Source organism: Caretta caretta, chromosome 8 (genome assembly GCF_965140235.1).
Source record: "Caretta caretta isolate rCarCar2 chromosome 8, rCarCar1.hap1, whole genome shotgun sequence".
NCBI lineage: Eukaryota > Metazoa > Chordata > Testudines > Cheloniidae > Caretta > Caretta caretta.
In genome coordinates, this window is record NC_134213.1 from 84,105,492 (window position 1) to 84,129,109 (window position 23,618).

The window sequence follows — 23,618 nt, forward strand, 5'->3', positions numbered from 1 at the left end:
TCAATTACAACACAGAATACAAAGCATACAGTGCTCACTTCATATTATTTTTGATTACAAGTATTCGCACTGTAAAAAAATAGTATTTTTAAATTTTTTAAAAATTCAATTCACCTCATATAAGTACTGTAGTGCAATCTCTACCATGAAAGTAAAACTTACAGATGTAGAATTATTTTTTACGTAACTGCACTCAAAAATATAAAACTTTAGAGCGTACAAGTCCACTCAGTCCAACTTCTTGTTCAGCCAATCGCTAAGACAAACAAGTTTGTTTACATTTACGTGAGAGAATGCTACTCGCTTCTTATTTACAATGTCGCCTGAAAGTGAGAACAGGTGTTTGCATGGCACTGTTGTAGCTGGCGTTGTAAGATATTTACGTGACAGATGTGCTAAACATTTGTATGACCTTTCATGCTTCGATCCCCATTCCAGAGGACATGCTCCACGCTGATGATGGGTTCTGCTTAATAACAATCCAAAGCAGTGTGGACTGAGGCATGTTAATTATCTGAGTCAGATGTCACCAACAGAAGGTTGATTTTCTTTTTTGGGGTTCAGGTTCTGTAGTTTCCAAATTGGAGCATTGCTCTTTTCAGACTTCTGACAGCATGTTCCATACTTCATCCCTCTCAGATTTTAGAAGACACTTCAGATTCTTAAACCTTGGGTGGAGTACTGTAGCTATCTTTAGAAATCTCACATTGGTACCTTCTTTGCGTTTTGTCAAATCTGCAGTGAAAGTGTTCTTAAATTGAACAACATATGCTGGGTCGTCATCCAAGACTGCCATAACACAAAATATATGGCAGAATGTAGCAAAGACCACAAAACAGGAGACATACTATTCTCCTCCAAGGAGTTCAGTCACAAATTTAATAACGCTTAAAAAAACCAAACCAAAAAAACCCGAGCATCATCGCCATGGAAGCACGTCCTCTGAAATGGTGGCCAAAACATGAAGGGGCATACAAGGGTTTAGCATACCTGGCACGTAAATACCTTGCACTGCTGTAGCTGGCATTGCCATGTTAATACTTGTTCTCACTTTCAGGTGACATTGTAAATAAGAAGTGGGCAGCATTATCTCCTGTGAATGTAAACAAACTTGTTTTAGTGATTAGCTGAACAAGAAGTAGGACTGAGTGAACTTGTAGGTGCTGAAGTTTTACATGGTTCTATTTTTGAGTGCAGTTATGTAGAAAAAAAGAATCTACATTTGTAAGTTACACTTTCATGATAAAGAGATTGCACTACAATAGTTGTCTGAGGTGAACTGAAAAATACTATTTCTTTTGTTTATCTTTTTAACAGTCAAATATTTGTAATCAATATTAAGTGAGCACTGTACACCTTGTATTCTGTGTTGTAATTGAAATCAATATATTTGAAAATGTAGAAAGTATCCAAAAATATTTATATTAAATTAACTCAATTAAAAAAATCAAAATCAGTTTTAATCACACTGTTAAACAATAATAGACTACCAACTTAAATTTGTTTTGAGTTAATCGCTTGAGTTAACTGCAATTGACAGCCCTACTATTTAGATTTAATTCTTATGACAAATACATTCTAAAAGCACAACAATGTATCAAGCACTGAAGGATTATGAGAAAATTTACAAATTGTACATAATCTTTTTCCCCTATACAAAAACATACAGGAATAATAGATTAAAAAAGGTAAAATTATTTACATAAATTACTATGTAATGGTCACTGCTGCTAAGTAGTAATGACAAGAATTAGAAGAGGTTACTTAGGCAGGAATAGTTTAAATCAGGGGTTCTTAAACTTCATTGCATCACGACTCCTTTCTGACAAGAAAAATTACTACACGAACCCAGGATGGGGGACTGAAGCCTGAGCCTCACCGCCCCACATGGGGGCAAAAGCCAAAAAGCCCCCCGCCCAGGGTGGGGAGCCAAAGCAGAAGCCCAAGGGCATCAGCCCCAGGTGAGGGGGCCTGAAACTTGAGCCCCACCACACAGGGCTAATGCCCTTGGGATTCAGCCCCGAGGAGTGGGGCTTGGACTTTGGCCCCAGGCCCAAGCAAGTTTTATGCCAGCCCTGGTGTCCCCATTAAAATGGGGTTGCGACACACAGTTTGAAATCTGCTGCTTTAAATTATTCCATACAAGGTTCCATATTTTACATTCACATCAGGGAAGATTCACACATCACATTCTTAACACTTTACAGGAAGATTGTGCATTTAAGGTCTGATCTGACTCCCACGGACCTCTACGGTAGGCAGATCAGGCCCTTTGTCCTGGCTTGGGGCAGTTTTTATAGTAAGGCTGCAAGTATAAAACCAAATGGAAGTTAAGTGCACCCACAGATTTCTCTCACACGGTTTACAAAGGTCAGATTCCCTGACAAGGGAGAAGACAGGAATTTGTGTCTGTCAAAGAGACATCAACCTTCTCCATTCTGTTCTACCCCTCCCTGACCCTTCTCAAAAAAGCCACAACAAAAAATTAACATGAGAAAATTTGATCTAATTATCATTTCATTCTATTTAATGTTTGAATATCAGACTATACTTAAAAATATTTACATGCATTACAGTGACTAGTCATATCCAACATCAAAATAAGTTACATCAGATAATGAATTTGTTCATAGTCTTCTACATATAAAGAAAATCTTGAACAAAAGTATTTGCCACTATAAATCCTTGCAGATTACTCCACAAGAAATGCCATAATTTTTCTGAGACGATGTCTTTCAGTTTGACTGGAGAGAGACTGAAACATTCTTCCCAAGTTAAAACTGGCTGTTCAGACCATGAATTTAAGATACCAACAAAAAAGTCATAGCAACAACATGGCTAGCAGGCCCTACCTATCAAAATGCTTTATTCGTTGTATTCTCACTCAAGCTGCCCTTATAAATAAAATGCATAGTAAATTGCATCAGGCAACTGATAAGCTCTCCCTCAAGGGAGCTACAGAATGAACATTTGAAAAGAATGCAATTACTTGGAACAGACTCTTAGTAAACAAGCAATGAATTTGACAAACAATGGAACATCAATTTTTAAAAAGTCTGTCTTAGAAATGAAGTCTTTTAAATGTGTAATCACAGCTATAATTAAACAATTACAAAATATCATATTTACAAAGTAGTAATTTTCTAAGGACTGAGTGATCAATGTTTAAAACTTGAGTTTACAGGAAAGAAGTTACAAGTAAACTGACAACAGCTGATATGCATGAGAACCTTGTGCCAATGGAAATTTATATGAGTGTGGTTTCAGTCCTCAAAATGTAACATCCATACCCCTTTCTCCTTTATGAGTTACGGTAACAGGTGTAAAGAAACATGCCAGAAAGCTAACTTTGATCTAAAATTAAACTCCCATGTTACTAAGAGCTATATTTAGTGGTTATAGAATATCAGCAGGATTAACAGATGAAAAGTACTGCCCCCTGGTGACATTCAAAGTTGAAGCTAACAAACATAAGATTTGTTTTGCATTAAGTAATTGGCAATTACCCATTTTAGATCAGGGGGCCTGTGTGTCAGGGACATATCTTTGTCCATCCCTCTGAAAATCCCCCTCCCCCCAAGTTTGGCAAAGTTATAAGTCTTTGAAATAACTGCAGTTCACACATGATCAGACTTAATAATGTTGACAGAGAAAATCTCTTAAGGTTCCATCCACACAGCAAGCTTCAGCTCATGGCGGAGCAGGATTTTCCCTGCAATGGCAGCTCTGAGCTGTTGAGGACTAGGCCAGGTCTGGGTCCTGAGAACAGGGGGACAGCATTTCCTGTACTTTTTGTGCCCCTTAGCTGATGCCCAGGAAGGAGAGACGAAGCTGCTGGATTCAAATGCAAAGCGGACAAGAGACAGGGTTTTTTTTTTTGGAGGGAAGAGAAGGGAAAAGGAAAGGGGGAGTGGGACTGGTTGGGTATTAGACTGGGAACTGGGTAGGAGGAGACATATGAGGAGAAGCCAGGATACAGGCGAAGAACTGATAAATGGCTGGGTAAAGAGAACAGGAAACCTGATTTGACTAGGAGCCCAGGGACCGAAACAAGAACTATGCTCCAATGGAGATGGAGAACGGGAAATGAGAAAGGGGCAAGAGGGACGATGGGATGACACTGAGACAAGAAGCCTAAGGAGCCCAAAGTGAAATGGCTTGGTGAAGAGAATGGCAATAAGACAGGTTGGAAGGGACAGGGAAGAAGACTCTGTGCCTAGTACAGTACATTCCCCTTCAGAGCCTTGAATGGAACCTAAAATTTCCTGAGTCTCACTATTCCTTTGTCAGCAAACATCTGTGAAAAGTCTCTGGCAAAGGCTCTCTCTCATCCCCATCTAGTACCAGTCTACCCAAGGATAACAGCCTATTAGTTACTGTAACAGCTCAAGTGGCAGAAGTCTGTATGTTGGATCTAAAGGATCGGCCCTGCTACGTGACAAAATAAGTTTTTTCAGTTGGCTTTTTAGAAAACCTAGGAAACTGCGTACACACAAAAAAAGTATGTTCAGAATGCTTAGGTTGCAAAGTCAAACAATCAAATATTAGGAAATGCCAGAATTTAGGTTGCCAGTGCAACCTCAGTCTCGCCCTCTTGTGCACTTGCATTATGATACAGTCTTTAATTATATGATCACATACTACTTTTTCCTCCACAAGACCTCTGCCTCATTCACTGCACAGGACGGACCTGCTTTGGGGATAAATCAGGGTTGCAGATGCAAGGACGCTGCTGTCTGTGAGACTCCTGCTTCATTTGTTACAGAAATTGGAAGGTGTATAGTGAATGAGGCAGGGGACTGAAGGAAGAAAAAGGACAGTCTCTCACGTAAGACAGCTTAATGCTACCCTGGAGAAATGGATTCTATCCTTGCCCCAGCATAGAGTTCCTACGTGATGCCAGGCATGTCACAAACTTTTCACAGGCTTTTCACTAACTGTATGTTCTTCATTTTCTGGGTGTCTGACTTGAGACCCTGGGGTCTAATTTGCAGAAACACTGGGCTCTTGCAGCTGAAGTCTATGGAAGCCATGCCTAAATATATAAAGTGGTTTACAACCTTAAGTACTTTTGAAATGTCTCAAATTGGGCTCCAAACGTAGTGGATACTTTTGACCATAACCTCTGTGCCTCAAAGCTCCATCTGTAATACGGGGATAATACTATCCCCTCACCTCGTAGGGGTATTGTGAAGATTAATTAGTATTTGTGAAGCACTCAGATATTACAATGATAAGTACCATAGAAGAGGAAATTAATAATACTGCTTTTAGAACAGGGTTTGAATAATGGGACTAAATGAATTCTGGGGCCACACACTGAACTATGAAGGTAACAAAATACCGAATAGCTGCTCATTGAGCACCATCCATTCTGTGCACTGAATGAGGCAGGGGATTTGTGGAAAAATAGAATATGGGCTCACGTAATTAAAGATTTATCATAGGGCATACCCACAACAGGGACAAATTAAGGTTCCAAAGACAACCTTAATTCTGCCATTTCCTAATTTATGCGTGCTTGACTTTGCAACCTTAATAATGTTCTTTTAACCTATTTTTTGTGTGTGTAACTCTCTTTCACACCCCGCCCCCCGCAGACCCCATCCAGGAGACTGTATGCCAATTTGCAGCCTAGACTGAATTTTTATAGCCTTTCCTACCTCCTGGGGAAGAGCACCCAGTCATGGCTGCTACATGAGGCAGGCAGAGCTCTTCCTCTCAGGAGCTGACACAAAATTTTGGGAAAAGAGGGGAAAGAAGCAGCAGTCAGTACCTTTTTCACAAGGAGAGAGGGCAACAGCAGAGCTGCTAAGCTTATTCTCCGAACTCCTCCCCTTCTTGTGAAAAACAGGTCAGTCTGCTCTCTGCTTTGCTTTCCTTTCGTCCCATCTTCTTTGCTCCAACATTAAGCCTAGGAAGGAGAAGAGATGATGGAACCTTAAAATTGTTTGCAAAGCTGTTGTAGGTGTTGTGCACACACTGGAGGTGGGCAGGGGAGTTAACCCCCCCATATCTTATTTTAAATCTTTTTCAGGTCTGATCATTTTTGAAATTAACACTAATGCATGTGCAGGAGAGGAAAGGAAAAGGAACAGGACAGAAAGTGACGAGCAAGAGTGTGGGATTAACTTTTCCCCTTAAAGAAAAGACAGCTAAAATAGAAACACTTTTAATATTACTCCAGTTCTTGTAGTTACCACAGGGTTGTTATGTGATCACAAATGGAGGGGGAGGTGATTCAGAAGACAATTTCATGGAATTTATTAGGGATTCAGGACAAAATTTGTGTGTGGATAATTGCAAAATTTCATCTCTTTCATTTTTTGTAGGTCTACGCCATGATTATTTTCTTGCAATCCTTGAACTCCCCCAGTTCTACATAATATTTCAGGAATTATTGTTAGAGTTCAGAAAGTTCAGAGAACCCTTATCACCCCATTATAAGTATCATCTTAACTAGCCAATTTAAATAGACTCAGACTTTAAGGTCTATGTATTCTTCTTCTACAAATATTACTATAACATATTTTTAGGTTCAGAAATCCTGGAACATTGAGAAATACAAATATACCAGAAAAATACTCTTCCTGAGACCATTTATAAAGATGGGTAAAGTTTGGAGATTGAGCCAAGTGACATGCAATTATACTAAGCCAGATAATGGGGTAAAACTGAATTATGTAGAGATGATGGTCCATTTACTGTTCAGTATATTTCTGTTTATTGGGTCTTTGGTGTTTTTTTTACCATCTGGTTGATCATGTTAAGAATGATAAAAGTATAAAGATAGAAGAACTCACCAATATCATTTGCTAGGGAAGAAGGATCAGATGCCCCAAGGGTTGCCTCAAATTCCTCCTGAAGACGATAAGCTCTTTGAAGCAGGGATTCAAGCTTATGAATGAATTCAGCACTAATGATATCCTGCAAGCAAAATTAAATTATACTGTACTTAACAGAAAATCACATTTCTTTCTAAACTACTTCTTTTCAAAACTCTAAAAATATTAAGCCTTCAAAGAGTTCACAGTACCCCATTAACTACGCAGTAAAAAAGTTCAGACATTATCAAAGAGCTCAGGCATCCAAAATACTTGCTCTACTGGGTACAGATACACCTTATTAGGTATAAGTAAAATAAAACCAGCATTTAAAACAAAAATCTTTGTAAGATGAGTGAAATCATCATTCCTGATATTTACTGCACTAGTGATGATGAACGCCATGGTGTTTGAAATATGTGTGCATGCTTTACTATCAGGCATTTTAGGACAGAATTTTATGGGCAAGGGGAACAAAGTTTAATTTCATTACATTGTGCATGTTCACCAATTAGTTCTGCCTCCCAGGAGCCATTTGTACTGAGTTCCTATCCCATCTCAGAGTTTTTCTTTTAACTTTGGGAGGAAGTGACAAATGGGTGCGCTGCAGAGAACTGGTTCAGGGAACGCCAATGGACCTCTGATTGTGTGGTGGTTTGATAATATCCTCCAGGAGGAATGCTAATGGAGCAACAATTGCCTATATGGCTAAAAACAGGCTAATGCTAGGGGGAAAGGGTGAGGTGGAGGGAAAAAAAAAAGAAAAAGTGCTCCAACTGCAGGTATTCAGAAGAAGTTTCAGCAGCTGCAGTAGAAGCTAAGCTCTGTTACTCAAATATTTTCAGTCATTTGGCTATGCTACAACTATATACTAATATGAGAGAGTATGTAATACTCACTTCTACACTCTCTTCTGCAATGGCATCTCCTGCTCCTAGTTTGATGGAACTACAATTTGCTTCATCTTCAGCCTGTCTGCTACGGAAAGTCAGTGCCTGCTCCCATCGACGTAGTGCCTCTTCAAAAAGCTCCATACCTTCAGTAGATCATGAACACTTCCATTACATCAACAGAAATCCTCTGCATTCTTTTATGTGTCACTGTCCACAACTAACCACACACAAAATAAGATTATAGTACATGTGGAAATATTTTTTTAATTAAATTACTAGCAATTCCAACGTTATTTCCTTAAGTTCATGACAAGAGGTAATTTATGATTAAAGCAAAGGAGTTCAGTAAGAATCTCTCTCCTACTTACTTACAGGATTTTATATTAACTACCAATCTGTTAATGTAATGAACATATATTGTCAACTTTTCATCTTTTAAAAAATTGCATGTGTCATAACAGGGAAAGATTTCCTTTTCTAAATTCATCAAAATTAATGCTGGGTGAACTTTTTTAAGCCAAAAAAAAAAAAATGCAGATTTGGTGAGGATGAAATATTTCATGAATGTGCATTCTTCTTGCCAAACTATGTCAACAATCTGTTTATCGGCTTTAGGTAAAATAAGAATTCATGGATATCTGTATATTGGAGGTATTTTGTCTAGCATAAGTAAAAAGATCAAGGTTTTAGGCGACCTTGGTAGCATATCATGATAATACTATGAAGGAGTCACTTTATTATAAATCAGGGTAATCTGTTCAAATTTTAAAGCATCTGAAAGCGGCTGGCAAAAACACAGTACTGCACCATACCACATATTATTATAACCTACCCATCAAATATAAATTTTCAGGTGTGGTCACTGGAATATTGACAAGCTTAATATCTTCATCTGCTTTGTCCCAGGAACTGGAATTGGCACAAGCACAACTATGGGAAGAGGTGACACTTTGGACCTAAAAAAGTGAGGTGCATTGTTAAACGAAGGGTACTTTAATAATCACTATTTCCTGGTGCAGTGCACTAAATAGCCCTGATTACAACTAGTTACTGTAACAGATTACATTTCAAAAAATATAACCAAGTATTGGCTCTTTTCAGGCCAAGAGTAATGTTAATTGCTTTTCATGACACCACACTCAAGTATTAACAACGATATAATGGAAGTGTTAATGTTCAGTCTCACTGGGAAATTCAAATTCATGATAAAAATTAATCAGTAATAATTACTATAACAAGAATATAATCAGCAATTTGTAATGGTTAGGTTTCAAAACTAAGTTTGACACCTGATTGTAAAACCATATGAAAAACAAGTTTAAAAAAATAAATCTTGCTCTCTAGTCTTGTGTTTTATTGGATATTTTACAGCTTCATCAGGCACTATACAGTGAAAAAAATTCCACTCTGATCTTTCTTTACCACCTAGAAGAAATGTGATCTCCAGGTACACTCGTTCTAGGGCATGGAATCTTGAGCGGTGGTTGAGGCCCTAGTACTAGATAACAGCAGGGTGCCACCTGATGGCTCCAGACAGGTGAAAGGGTAGCAGGAAGGTGCAGGATCCAAACAGGGCCTCATGGAGAGCTCCATAACTTGTCCCCGGAACCTGAACTAACGAGATTCCCTTTGTGTACCAGGCAAAGTGCAGCAGATGCTGCACTTCGAGGGGACATGAGGTTCCCCGAAGACTTACAGGAAGCTCTCTCACGGGGTTGCTCACAGCGAGGACCCGGGGGGGGGGCGGGGGGGGGCAGGCAGGCAAGGCTTAATGCCTGGATCTTTGGGCATAATAGATGCCCAAAATGATGGGGGAACAAAGGATGGGGAACCCTCTTCCCCCCCCGCCCCGATTCCCAACTGACTAACACTAAAAAAATAAAAACTATTTACAATATTTACAGATTCAGCAGCAGAATGCTGAAGAGTAGAAAATGGACACAGGAGTTTCCATCCCAATGAGTCCCAGACAGCAAGCAGCAGAAAAGGAATTGGAAAGGTGGTCAGTCTGCGCTACCCTTTAGGTCTTCATTCAGAAGCACAAGGAGGTGCAGGGTGCAGACCAACTCACATTGCTATTAAAGAATTTCTGGTCCCGGGGGCATGCACACCCACAGTGAATACCCATAGAGATCAGCACTCAGAGAAGAACAAGTCCTCTTCTCACTGCCCTGAGCTACCCAACACCAGGTCTGTATGACCTCCTCTGAGCTGTGCTAGCACAAAAAAAGCAAAAGACATGTCCAGAGGGAGATATACACAGTAAATGGAGGATTTATGAGAGCTCCTCCTCCACCTTCAAAGCTGTTCTAATGTGGAACTTACCTTGCTCCTACATAAAAGATAAGCTAACCTTCACCATGCATGCGTCTTGCTGGCTGTGCAGCCCATACAGCCAGACAATTTCAGCTCAAGAGAATTGTGTGCATTCACTGTAGGCAGTGAAAATTAAAGTTCAGCAGTTTATTCAGTTTAGTGTATAACAGATCCTTAAGAATAGCTAATACTTACCGAAGCCAAACTTTGTACTGAACCAGAATATTTACTGAAAAGTCCTCCATTTGCATAAACACAAAACTGAGATCCTTTTTCTTTGGCTGAATTCAAAGAAAGAGTCAAGTTTTGTCTGCTACTGGAACAACTGGAACCTAATAAACAGAGAGACTAACGTTAAAAGCTTCTGCAACCAGAAACATTTATTATATCAGCAAGTGTTCAGCCCTGAATTTTATCTAAATATTCACGGTGTCACATAAGAACTTTAATGACTAATCTTATCTTCCCACTTTGATGTTTATATATAAAAGTATCAAAATACCTGCAAGAATGAGCACATTATTAAAACAATTTGCTCTAAAAGATATCAAAAACACTTCTATCAATAATCAAAATTTATCTTCAGAACTGTTGAAAACAGTAACTCTCAATAGGCTTTCGATTAAAAGATTTTATTTGCAGAGATTATAATTAAAACATTGGCTTTCAGAGCAATGCCTGCCTCAGTTATTATAGGGTTCTAATTTTAGTTTTTACACTTGTCTATTTTTCTATTTTCTTTAAATACCTTAGAATTACAAACACACAGTTTCCTTATTTCCAAAACTAAAGAAAAATCTGTCTTGAGTTTGATTACATAGTATTTAAGGTTTATGTAAGAGAAGAAAAAAGGCTTCTTTGGTTCTCTCATGTACCTTTTTCTGATGCAGCTGTTTTAGTACATTCTAATACAAGATGGCCTGGCTCCCATGGTGACACTTTTGTGTTTTTCTTTCCACGTTTTCTTTTAAAATGATGTGCTAGAAAAATTACAGATACTGCACTCACTGCTGTTACTACAAACAGCTTCTTCAACCCAGGGGAAAGTTTTACCTGAAAAGAAATCATGACTATGTCATCATTGAAAGTTAACACACGCTCTAATTCAGGCATGGCTCCTAAGTCCTTCTCCCGTCCACACACACAACCCCTTCAACTGAGAGCTGTGGTGCTTTCAACCAAAGCTACCTGGAGATAACCCACCAGCTTTGCAATGAAGACAGTCCAAATCACTTGTGAGCCGACAGTCCATCAATGCCCTCCCACAATTCCCCCTGCGTGCCCTTCCACAATTCACTGGGAAAGAATCAGAGTAGCTCAACTTACTGCTGCACAACGAACCATAGGATATGCCCCCAGATGACTTAATGACACACATGGGTGAGTTACTCCTGGGGGAATTCTGCATCACTGCACATGCCCAGAATTCATGGTCCCCGCAGAAAAATGACTTCTGACACAGAAGTAAAGAGAAGGCGCAAGAGTGATCACGTGTCCCTCCCCGGCAGCGAAGGCAGGTTGGTTTGGGCACCCAGAGCAGCCAGTAGAGACTTAAATCATCGTCAGGGTGAAGGGGGGATCACTCTGTCCCTATAGCTTATTATTGCGGCACGCTTGGTGTGGCGGAGCAGGGCTTCAGGGCGTTTCTGAGGTAGGCAGGCATGGGGCAGGCTCTGTCCCCTCAGTCAGAGCGCAATACAGCAGTCTGCTTGCTTAGTGACTTGTTCCCATTGTCTTTGTGAATTCCCCCAGGAATATAAAACATGGGTAAAAGTTTTAAGGCTCCTTTACATTGCCGGAGTGGTATAAAGGACAGTATGGCCTTATAAATGCTTATGGTGTTTTAGTGATTAGAACTGGTCTAAATTTTTGGACTGAAAAAATGTGCTCCATTAACTGCTTGCTACTGACCTTTCTGGAGATGGTCAGTAGCCAGTATAAATTGTGAGCTTGATTCCCCGGCCCTCACTTGCTCTTCAGTTGCCTACGATGTAGCACTGAGCATATGGCTGCATATATTTGTTGACTAATAACTAGAAATAAAGGGTCAAACCTAGCTACATTACTATTAGCCAAGGGGGACTGGGGATTTCCTCCAATGCTCCCCACTCTCGTTCTCCATCCATTGTATTGTAGTTTAAATAAATTACCGAAATAATTGAAACCATTTTCAATTATACCATAAAAGAGAGATTATACTGTGTTATAATATATATGCAGAATTTTGTATTTTTTGGTGCAGAATTCCCCCAGTAGTGAGTGCAGCACCAGTGAAGACACAGTAAGTCAGTTGTGGGCTTTGCAATGTGGCTTCTCACACCAGAAGTAGGCAATTCTGGGTGCCAGTCACCTCAGCGAAATCTTCACTAAAGATGTACCCCAAGAGTTGGGATCTTTTTAAAGCATTATTAAAATTTTACTAACTACCTAAGGAATTGACACTGAAACTTTCAGGTAAACATTTTTAAATATCAGTAACTGTCAGATCCCATAGCTACTTTCCAAATTATTTATCCAACAGCTTTAAAAACAAAGAAACAAAAAAACCATGAGGAACAGCAAAGACCTCAATGGACTAACATTTTTTGGATCAGTATCCCTCCTCTTTCCACAATTTAAGAAACATAATTTATTCCTTTTTTTTTTTTAGTTTGAAACACATGTGCTTACACTTTGTATTTGGCTAGCAGAGTGATATTTTACTTCTACATTTTTGTCTGGATATAAGCCACTTTCATTTGAAATTTTAACATGAAGTTTTATGGAAAACCTGACATTATAAATGCACAATAAAGCACAATTCTGCATTGGCAAAAAAAAACTAGGTGATTAAATATAATAGCCTCAGACTGAGTCTCAGTCTCTAACATCTATGAATTTCTTCTGTGAATCTCTCTATATAATGTGATAAACAGTAAAGTTCAGATACCAATAAGCAACACTTTAAATATGCAACTACTGGAATTAAAAATATTAACAAAACTTTGAAAATCTGAAGTGGCAAACAGTTCAGGAAAGTAAAGAAAAAAATTTAAATGGAAAATGAGGTGTTAGATCATAAGTAGGGGATTTATGCTGTTTTGGTGGTAGAGAGCAGAAAACAGAAACCCACTTTGGGGCTCCCTCAGAGGGTGGGCATAGTGGTTTTACAGCATGCCCCTCCCTCAGAATAAGGGCATGGCTGGAATATCTCAGCTGTCTGGCAATCCTCAGCTGTAGATTGCTTGGAGATATAATTAGCCAAGCGTAATTTAAAGAAACCCTGAGGTTGCAAATTACACTTCAGGTAAGGCCAGCCTTTAGCCAACCACAGGGTAAGACAGCTGGAAAGGGTCTAGAGCCACCTCTGCCCCCTCATCCGAACCCTCACAGTGTATCATGGCCAGAGCTGTAGATCTAGTCCAAGATTGAAAACACAAGTTTATATAAACACTAAGGCTGTCAATTAGTTGCAGTTAACTCACGTGATTAAAAAAATTAATCACGATTAATTGCAGTTTTAATTGCGCTGTTAAACAGAATACCAATCGAAATTTGTTAAATATTTTGGATGTTTTTCTACATTTTCAGATACATTGATTTCAATTACAACACAGAATGCAAGAGTGTACAGTACTCAATTTATATTATTTTTATTACAAGTATTTGCAATGTAAAAATGATAAAAGAAATAGCATTTTCCAATTCACCTCATACAAGTACCGTAGTGCACGCTCTTTGTCATGAAAGCGCAATTTACAAATGTAGATTTTTGTTGTTGTTACCTAACTGCACTCAAAAACAAAACAATGTAACACTTTAGAGCCTACAAGTCCACTCAGTCCTACTTCTTCTTCAGCCAATCGCTCAAACAATTTTTTTACATTTGCAGGAAATAATGCTGCCCACTTCTTGTTTTCAGTGTCACCTGAAAGTGAGAACGAGCGTTCGCATGGCACTGTTGCAGCCAGCGTTGCAAGATATTTACGTGTCAGATGCACTAAGATTCATATGTCCCTTCGTGCTTCAACCACCATTCCAGAGGACATGCGTCCATGCTGATGATGGGTTCTGCTCAATAATGATCCAAAGCAGTGCAGATGAATGCATATTCATTTTCATCATCTGAGTCAGATGCCACCAGCAGAAGGCTGATTTTCATTTTTGGTGGTTCGAGTTTCCACATCAGAGTATTGCTCTTTTAAGACTTCTGAAAGCATGTCCACATCCCGTCCTGATCAGATTTTGGAAATCACTTCAGATTCTTAAACCTTGTGTCGAGTACTGTAGCTAGCTTTAGAAATCTCACATTGGTACCTTCTTTGCGTTTTGTCAAATCTGCAGTGAAAGTGTTCTTAAAATGAACGTGTGCTGGGTCATCATCCAAGACTGCTATAACATGAAATATATGGCAGAAAGTGGGTAAAACCATGGAGCGGGAGACATACAATTCTCCCTCAAGTACTTCAGTCACAAATTTAATTAACAAATTTTTTTAATGAGCATCATCAGCATGAAAGCATGTCCTCTGGAATAGTGACCAAAGCATGAAGGGGCATACGAATGTTTAGCATATCTGACATGTAAATACCTTGCAATGCTGACTACAGAAGTACCATGCCAACATCTGTTCTCACTTTCAGGTGACATAAATAAGAAGCGGGCAGCTTTATCTCCCATAAACGTAAACAAACCTTGTTTTTCTGAGCGACTGGCTGAACAAGTAGGAGGACTGAGTGGACTTGTAGGCTTTAAAGTGTTACATTGTTTTATTTTTGAATGCAGTTTTTTGTACATAATTTATGTAAGTTCAACTTTCATGATAAAGAGATTGCACTACAGTACTTGTATTAGGTGAACTGAAAAATACTCTTATTTGTATAGTGCAAATATTTATAAAAAATATAAAGTGAGCACGGTACACTTTGTATTTTGTTGTAATTGAAATATATTTGAAAATGTGTAAAACATCCAAAAAATTTATATAAATAGTATTCTATTATCAACAGCATGATTTATCAGGATTAATTTTTTTATTCGCTTGACAGCCCTAATACTGTTGTCAGAACTAATCTGAAAAGAGAAGCATTAAAAACCCAGCAGCACTGAAAAACAAGATTACAGTGAGCAAATATCAACAGAATATTTAAGAATACACACATGTATTTAAATAAAAAGGCTAGTTGCAATTATTTATAATAATGAATTACATAAGATTCAGGTTTTTAAAAAATTTTAATTAGATATTGTGGGATTTATTTTTCACACAATTGTGCATGCATATATGATGGAACAATTGAACAGACATAAAGGAGAGCTTTAGGATGTAAAATTAATCCTACAGTTGGACACAATATTAATAGAGTGCATTAGCTTGGTGACAACATTGCAGCAACACAGGGTGAGACCAGCGGACTCAGTGCATTGAGATCTGAGCTGGTTTTACAGGAGAAAGAATGAGTATTTCAGCAGTGACTATTCTCATTTTTTGTAGTAAAACAAGAAAAATAATCTTATTTTGGGTACTAATAAGTATGCAAAGTTATACACCATAAAAATGTTTATAGTTGTATTTCAATACATAATGTATTTAATGAAGCCACTGGTTTTATACACTGAAATTAAATATGAATCAGTGTCTTTACTTTTTAGAAACATCTGTAGACGGTCCTGACTGTAGACCAGTGATTCTCAAACTTTTAATTTATAAGGGGGGGAGGGGTAATACAAAAGCACTTTGTTATATAACACCATTATAAATGCTGGAGGCAAAGCGGGGTTTGGGGTGGAGGCTAACACCTCACGAACCCCCGTGCAATAACCACACGATCCCCTGAGGGGTCCCGACCTCCAGTTTGAGAGCCCCTGCTGTAGACCAAGTTTTGATTTCCTGTCAATGTGGCTGTGTGGATTAAATGGAGAATGAGATCTAGATCCAATTTTATATTTTACTTATTTATTTTACAGACTAGTAGCATTCCACCTTTTTCTACATGGTAGGGCAACAGGACATGGACTTTTCTTCAGCCATAATGCCCTACAAGGGAATTCTGTGCCAAAAAAATAAGAATTCTGTGCATAATATTTTAAAATTCTGCAAATTTCTGCATATTTTATTTGTCAAAATAACACTGTATAATTATGCCAGTTTCAATTATTTTGGTAATTTACTTCAAAATATCTGTTAGCAACAATACAGACAACAAAAAGATTCCCCCCAGGAATAGAGAGTTAAAGAAATCCATACGACAACCCTGTTTCTCTGCCTCGTTCCCCCCAGAATCTAGCTGCGAGGCCAGACACCTACACCCCCTTCCCCCAGAGACCAGCCATGCCCCCAGCCCAGACACCCATACCCCCTCCCCTCCTGACTCAGACACCTGCACCCTCTTCTCCCAGAGCCCAGCCGTGGGCCCCCTTCAGACACCTGCACCCCCGCCCCCCCAGCCGCAGGGTCAGACACCCACACCTTCTCCCCCCCACCCCGAGAGCCCAGCAGTGGGGCCCCTACTGCCCAGACACCTGCATCCCCTTTCCCAAGAGCCAGCCTCCCCACCCACCCCGACACCTGCACCCCCTCCACCACAGAGTCCAGCTGCAAGGTCAGACACCTGCACCCACTCCCTGCCAGAGCCCAACCATGGCCCTGCCCCCAGCCCAGACACGTGCACCTTCTCCCCGCCAGAGCCCAGCTGTGGGGGCCCTGACTCAGACACCCACACCCTCTTCTCCCAGAGCCCAGCTGCAGGGCACCCCCTCCCCAACAGAGCTCAGCCATGCCTTACCCCAGCCCAGACACCTGCACTCCCTCCTGACCAGAGCCCAGCCGTGGGCCCCCCAGCTCAGACACCTGCGCCCACTCCCTCCCAGAACCCAGGTCCAGGGCATCCCACAGTCCTGACACCCACACCCCCTACCCAACAGAGCCATTAGCTAAGATTTTTGGGGATTTTCAGTTATAAGGAGGTACCGAAGATAGAAAACAGGCTGGATGTAAACCAAGAGGCTCTCAACTACAGATCGCCCCTGTGTATTTATTACCTACAGTACAACCTCAGAGTTACAAACACTAGAGTTACAAACTGACCAGTTAACCATACACCTCATTTGGAATTGGAAGTATGCAATCATATCAGGCAGCAGCAAAAACAAAAAAAAAATACTGTACAGTATTAAACGTAAGTTACTAAAAAAAAAAAAAGGAAAAGCAGCATTTTTTTTCTGCATAGTGAAGTTTCAAAGCTATACAAAGCCAATGTTCAGTTGTAAACTTTTGAAAGAACCATAATATTTTATTCAGAGTTATGAACAACCTCAATTTCTGAGGTGTTTGTAACGCTGAAGTTCTACTGTATTGTAAATGAATCTGATAGTTAATAGCACTCACCTCATTAATCTTTACATTTAGTGTGACAATTCATTAACACAAGTTCATTAAAAAAATCTACACTCTAGGAAAACATTTTGAAATGAACCAAATAATACTACTCAAGGATTAATCACGTTTAAACATAAAGAGTGCGATATCTGACTTATCAACAGAGACCTGTCGCAATGAAGGCACATACTAATGCAGAGAGAGCAGCCTCTGCTACTACCAAATATTATGCACAGAATAACTGATTTAAAACAAACATTATAAAAATTAACCAAAAAACATTTTCAGATCTGTCTCTAAAAACAGACCACCACAAATGAGACTACTGAAATATATTAATTACCTGGATGACAGAATAATACCAGGAAAGTGGAAAATCAAATACCCGTAAAGCTGCTGTCCTCAAAGAAAAGTGTGTCTCACTAACAGCTTCTTCCGACATGGCTCCTTCTCTCCCATTACCTCATTAAGTAAAACTACCTCGAAAACATTTTAGTCACACATGGTATCTCAGAGTCTGCCAAATGAAAATTACATGTTAAATTATATATCACAAGCATATACATAGTTTTCTTCTGAAAACTTCCAACAACCTTACATTATAGGATACATATTTATTTTGAGTAATGTTTATATGAAGGGGTGAAACTAGTGTTCTCAGGAGCAACTACCAAGAATAGGGTGAAAAACTGAAATAAAATTATGCCCAAATACTTTTAACTGCTCTGTGGAGAAAGCTCCCCATATTCAATCATGGGGATCCATACATGGAACAGCTTGCAAGATAGAGACTTTAGTTCTTTTATTATGCATAACCCCCATACCGAATTTACTTCTGCAAGTCATGATCTCTGTTTTTTAGGAAACAAAATCTGCTGCTAAAAGAATTTGGAAATCTTAAAATTGAATAATCAGTGACCACAGAGTTAAAGCACTTGAAGTATCTTCTCTCCCCTTTAAGGTATGAATCTCCTACAATCACACAACGGTGAATAATGTGGCTGCTCAAAGTTCCTGCAGTTTCATTTCTTAAAGGGAATTTCACTACTTACCCTCAATCAAGCCAGATACAAAGTAAAAAAAGTACAAAGCCAGAAGGGCCACACAGACAGGCTGCAGGGTCAGTTGTAGAGACAGGCCATTTGGTACCTGTCAAGTAGTTCATCATATGGCAGGGGTGACCCTCTGAGCAGCATAAGACAATATTCAGAAGTTTGAGAGCAAGGATACAACTGCCGGGGCTCAGGGTTTTTGCCCCGCTTCTACTGAAGCCCCGACACCTGGCAGATGTGCCCAGCAGGGCTGAAGCCCCAAATCCCCACTGCATGCTGGGCAGAAGCTAGAGGTGATGCATCGGGGAAGGGCATAGGCGGATCACATGACCTCCCAGATTTTTGCCAGGGTTTGCTGGACCCACTCAGTCACATGGTGCTGCCAGGCCTCCTCCCTGCAGGGCAGCTGCTGGAGCTGGAGAGTTGTGCCCATGGGGAAAGGCAGCAGCAAACAGCTGGGAACAGCAGGGGGAAAGCCCCTGGCTCTCTCTGTAGAGCTAAAATAGAAAGGCCTCTCCGTGCAGCTCCGACTGTTTGCCATTGTCTCTCCACAGAGCTAACACTTGGGAGCTGCAGGGAGGGGCCATTGAGGATAAGAGAGGAAGCATGCCTGGTGTGACCTGACTGAAGCGGGGTGGGGTGGGGAGAGAGAAGTTGAACCTTTAAATTGTGCCCCAGCCAGCACCAGTTATTTCTGGCAGAAGCCCCCCTGTCCCCACCACGGGGCGGAAGCCCTGAGCTCCCCCCACCCACAATCTGATAGGCAGAGAATGGGGGCGATAGAGGAGGGAATCCACGAGCCACACTTTAATGGTAAAAAAGCTACGTGTAGCCCAGGAGCTGCAGTTTGGCCACCCCATCACAGGGTGAAAGGCAGAGAAATTTCTCCCCATCCTAAACTATCCACCTACCCTGCACTCGGTCTCCGCGATGTTCCTGGGGAAGGAGCGTCCTTTCCCCTCTCTGCCGGCCCCACCTCCGAGGCGCTGTGAACAGAGCACCCTTGTGCCCGCCTCCGGCGGCTAGCGCTAGCTAATCTCCGCAGCCTGCCGCTGGGGCGGGAGACACACCTGCCCCGGGGTGCTGAGAGCTGCCTCAATCTTCCGGGCCGGGGGCTCACAGGGCCCCTCGCTTAGCACCCGTCGTGCCACCGGGACACTCACCGCGCAGTGTTCGCGCTGCACGGGTTCGCGCCCCCCGAGGACAGGGCGGGAGCCGCCCTTACCCGGTCAGGAGCAGGACCCGCGCCGAGAAATGGCCGCAGCCAGCTCAGGGGCGAACACACAACACCCCCTCACCCCCCATGCGCAAACAGAGGCTCGCTCGCTCTCCCCCCGGCGGTGCCCCACCCAGGCCGCGCTGCAGGGCTCCGGCCGACGCCCCAAGTTACCTGCCGGCGGTAAGAACTGCAGCCAGTGCCCTGCCCCAGCAGCGCCCTCACCGCACCGCCGGCTGCTAGGAGACGGACAGGAGATCTACTTCCGGTGCCAAAAAAAAAAGAAACACGGGAGGGAAGGAGTCGCCATCTACTTCACGTGACTAATACAGTGTAAGAGTCAGTCATCGTCATCTTCGTGCGACCCCCAAGCCCCGCCATCTTTGTGCGGGGAGAAGCTGTCCGAATGTGTGCGATACGCCCAGCCCCGCCATCTTTGTGCGGGGCGAAGCTGTCCGAATGTGTGCGATACGCCCAGCTCCGCCATCTTTGTGCGGGGCGAAGCTGTCCGAATGTGTGCGATACGCCCAGCCCCGCCATCTTTGTGCGGGGCGAAGCCATCCGAATGTGAGCGATACACCCAGCCCCGCCATCTTTGTGCGGGGCGAAGCCATCCGAATGTGTGCGATACGCCCAGCCCCGCCATCTTTGTGCGGGGCGAAGCCATCCGAATGTGAGCGATACACCCAGCCCCGCCATCTTTGTGCGGGGCGAAGCTGTCCGAATGTGTGCGATACGCCCAGCCCCGCCATCTTTGTGCGGGGCGAAGCCATCCGAATGTGAGCGATACACCCAGCCCCGCCATCTTTGTGCGGGGCGACGCTGTCCGAATGTGTGCGATGCACCCAGCCCCGCCATCTTTGTGCGGGGCGACGCTGTCCGAATGTGTGCGATGCACCCAGCCCCGCCATCTTTGTGAGGGGCGCACGTCATCGTCCGGGGCAGACTTGCTGCTACAGCAGGCAGGCGAAGCGGGCAGTAAGGAGCGGAAGGAACCGCCGCTGCGGGCAGCGAGGGACAAGCGAAGTCCGTGTGAGCTGGGCACCGCGCACTAGGTAAGGCCGCCGCGCAGCGAGTCCTCGGCCCGGACGCCCCTTCCTTCCCCCTGCAGCAACCTCCGCACGTCGCCTGCCGCCTCGTCTGGGCGCTGGGTCCTCCCTGCGGAGACCTCTCCCTGGGGGCTCCTTCCCTGAGGCGGGCGGGCCCTGCCCCTCGCGCCTGGGCTCTGACACTGCCGCCTCCTCCTCCAGTCCCCCGCGCTGCCTCGGGCCCGGCACCGTCCCCCTTCGGACCCGCCCTCCCGGTGCGCGGCCGCCTCCTTGCGCCCCCGGTGTCCCGGCCCCTCCTAGGCAGCGGTCATGTGGCGCCTGTTCCCGGTCACGGCCACTCCGCGAGCCGGCGGTGCTGGGGGCTGCTTATTCTGTAACTAACGAGCGGCGCTGCGGGAGCCGGCAGGAGGGAGCGTGGTCGAGAGGCCAGCAGCAGGTCGCCGCTATGCAGGTTTGCCCTGGGTTGCGCTGTGTAATGGGCCTGCCCGCGGCTGGTGTCTGGAGGGGTCTGCTCGGCGCTGCTGCCCGCGCAGAGCCGCACGCGTTGCTGCAGCATCAGCCACTGGGCCGCCTGAGCGAAGAGGGGTCCGCGGAGTGTGGGTGCTCTGCTGGTAACAGCTGGCTGAGACCATCAAGTCTCCCCAAGCGGAGTTTCCCTCATTCAATAAAGCTGTCATTTAACAAGCGGGTATGATGTTAATACTTTCGTAGCCCTGAGATTCGGGGTGTGAGGCACATAGACATGTGGCAGTATTTGCCGGGGTTTTACATTTATTTTACTGTGGTGATAGCTAAGGAGCATGGAGACAAACTTCAGAAAGAGCTAATCAAATGAAGGGATAGGACAGCATGATTGCCCATAAAATGAAACCTAGACACATTTCTCTTGTTCCTATAATGCTTGTAAATGTAAGCAGTGCTGTGCAATAGGTAAAATGTGCCAGATATTGCAGTATAATGTATATTGTGAAAATCAGTCTAAACTTCTACGTGATGATGGGCTCCGAGCTAGCAGAATCCTCATAGAATTAGGGTGTACAGTTCCCTATGCTGTGTTAGTGGAATTTTTAATTAAAACAAAAAAGTAAATGAGTTGTTTGGATGTATCAAAATAGGATGGAAAATTAAACACAAATGACCTTATATCTAAAGAGTATACTCTCATTTTGAGTGTGGTTTTATTTTGAGTTTCCTTTTATTCAGAGAGCACAGGAATTACAAGAACAAAGAATAGTGAAAATGGTTTGCCTGTAAAAATACTACTTGCCTAGGGTGAGTTTTGCATCTCAGAGCAGGGACAATACTGTATTTTCTTCTGTTCTTCTCAGTGTTATCTCTGAACATGCTATTGGCAGTTGACAACAATATGGCAGTGTTTCATAATAAGTGTAGAAAAGCAGATTTTGTGTTCGGGCTGATAAAGCATTGTCGATATTCTAAGGCTAGAGTAGATGTATTGATGGGGTTTACATAAAATGAAGTGGTGGGAGATTATCCTTTAATTTACCAATCGACTAAAGATGCTTTACATTCTTCTTCCCAGGAGTAAAGTGACATAGAAGCCATGTTCCTTTTGTCACATCTCTTAATGTAGGAACAAAGATACACAAAGAATAGCTTTTTACATTTATTTCGAGTTTTGAGCAATTTATAGTCAACATGAAGAAATTACTGCTGTAGGAGATCAAGACACACTGTAACAGGATTTTTGAAAAGACTGGGTAGTTTTGTGAGCATTTATCGTGTATATATACACATACACACACATACACACAGAGCTATTTGATAGAAAAAATCTACAAATTAATTAATTGAATACGTAAAGAAATCTGAAGCTTATTTGGGCATGTACTTTGCAATACTGTGAATTGAATGCAGTGTTGTTTTTTTTTAATGTACAAGTGGTGGCATAACAGTTGCTGAAAGACCAATAACTTTGGGTTTCTTGACTTTTGTGTATTTAAATCTTCAGGTATAATGTTGCACGAACAGCAGTGTAGCCATATTTCTTTTATTGAAAAAAATGAAATAAATGCACTTGAATGTGTGGTTATTGAAGTTAACACAGGTGCAAATGAAGACCCTGATCCTAAAACTTGGTCTGCGCAGGCAAACCCTTATGTCATCATGGAGCCAGTTGCAGAATTAGAGCCAAATTTGATCCACATTTATTTCTGCCCAAAGTTCAAAGTGATGGTCTTTGGGTGTTTTTTAAATCATTTCAATTCTTATTAGTGGTCAATTTTATTTTTAGTTACTTACATAACATAATTAAATTTCCATGACTGGCATGTAATACCATATAAGGCAATCACTATCTTTATTGATTAACTTTTCTGAATGTTGTATTTTTAATAAACAGTCTTAACTTAAACGGCATTTCTATTTGTGCCAAGACTAAGACTTTGTTTCCTCGTGATTTTATTTCTGTATGTTTAATCATGATGAACATGAATTCTTTCAGAATGCTACGAAACTTATTTGGATCTGTTAATTGTATATAGTATATATTAGCAATCAGGAAAAAATCCTATGAAATCACTGGTAAAATAGCTGTATATTTTAAGGACTTCAACATAATGAAGGAAGTGGGATGTGTGTATTTATTTGTACATTCCAGTACACTATAGAATTTCTATAGTTGAGGTAGATGAACAATTGCTTACGTTAAATACTTTATATGATTTTGCTTTAATATATCGTGACGCTATCTAAATCTAAGTGGAAATGGGGTGTAAGCTTCAGGGTCTGTGCATGAGCCTGTCAGATCCTTTTGGTGCTATCTGAATTGTCTATCTCAATGTTTGAGGGGTTAGGGACCCTTTTCAATTACAGGACTTTTATGGATGAGGTAGTTCTTCAGTGTAAAGCATTATGCAAGTCTATGGTGCTGTGGAATTATATGTAGTAA

General features: G+C 41.8%; 2 protein-coding genes across 10 annotated transcripts in view; one reads left to right on the forward strand and one right to left on the reverse strand.

The window, feature by feature from the left end:
• MIGA1 (mitoguardin 1) overlaps positions 1 to 19,954 on the reverse strand; it is a 59,117-nt gene extending 39,163 nt beyond the window's left edge. For 2 of the 6 annotated variants that reach the window (XM_048859803.2, XM_075131724.1), the window contains exons 1-7: positions 19,833 to 19,950; positions 17,734 to 17,907; positions 10,909 to 11,086; positions 10,229 to 10,365; positions 8,550 to 8,673; positions 7,724 to 7,860; positions 6,804 to 6,927 (exon numbers count right to left, since the gene is read on the reverse strand). In XM_048859803.2, coding sequence (XP_048715760.2) covers positions 6,804 to 6,927; positions 7,724 to 7,860; positions 8,550 to 8,673; positions 10,229 to 10,365; positions 10,909 to 11,086; positions 17,734 to 17,832 — 799 coding nt within the window. In that variant the 5' untranslated portion in view covers positions 17,833 to 17,907; positions 19,833 to 19,950. Of the gene's footprint in view, positions 1 to 6,803; positions 6,928 to 7,723; positions 7,861 to 8,549; positions 8,674 to 10,228; positions 10,366 to 10,908; positions 11,087 to 17,733; positions 17,908 to 19,353; positions 19,683 to 19,832 lie in introns of those variants that run through there. The other 4 variants (XR_012669715.1, XM_075131723.1, XM_075131721.1 and 1 more) reach the window with 4 other exon arrangements.
• Positions 19,955 to 20,553: 599 nt separating this feature from the next.
• USP33 (ubiquitin specific peptidase 33) overlaps positions 20,554 to 23,618 on the forward strand; it is an 88,956-nt gene continuing 85,891 nt past the window's right edge. Inside the window, exon 1 of one of the 4 annotated variants that reach the window (XM_048859794.2) lies at positions 20,554 to 20,713. The gene's annotated coding sequence lies outside the window, so the exon portion shown is untranslated. Of the gene's footprint in view, positions 20,714 to 20,957; positions 21,159 to 21,257; positions 21,396 to 23,618 lie in introns of those variants that run through there. The other 3 variants (XM_048859798.2, XM_048859795.2, XM_048859797.2) reach the window with 3 other exon arrangements.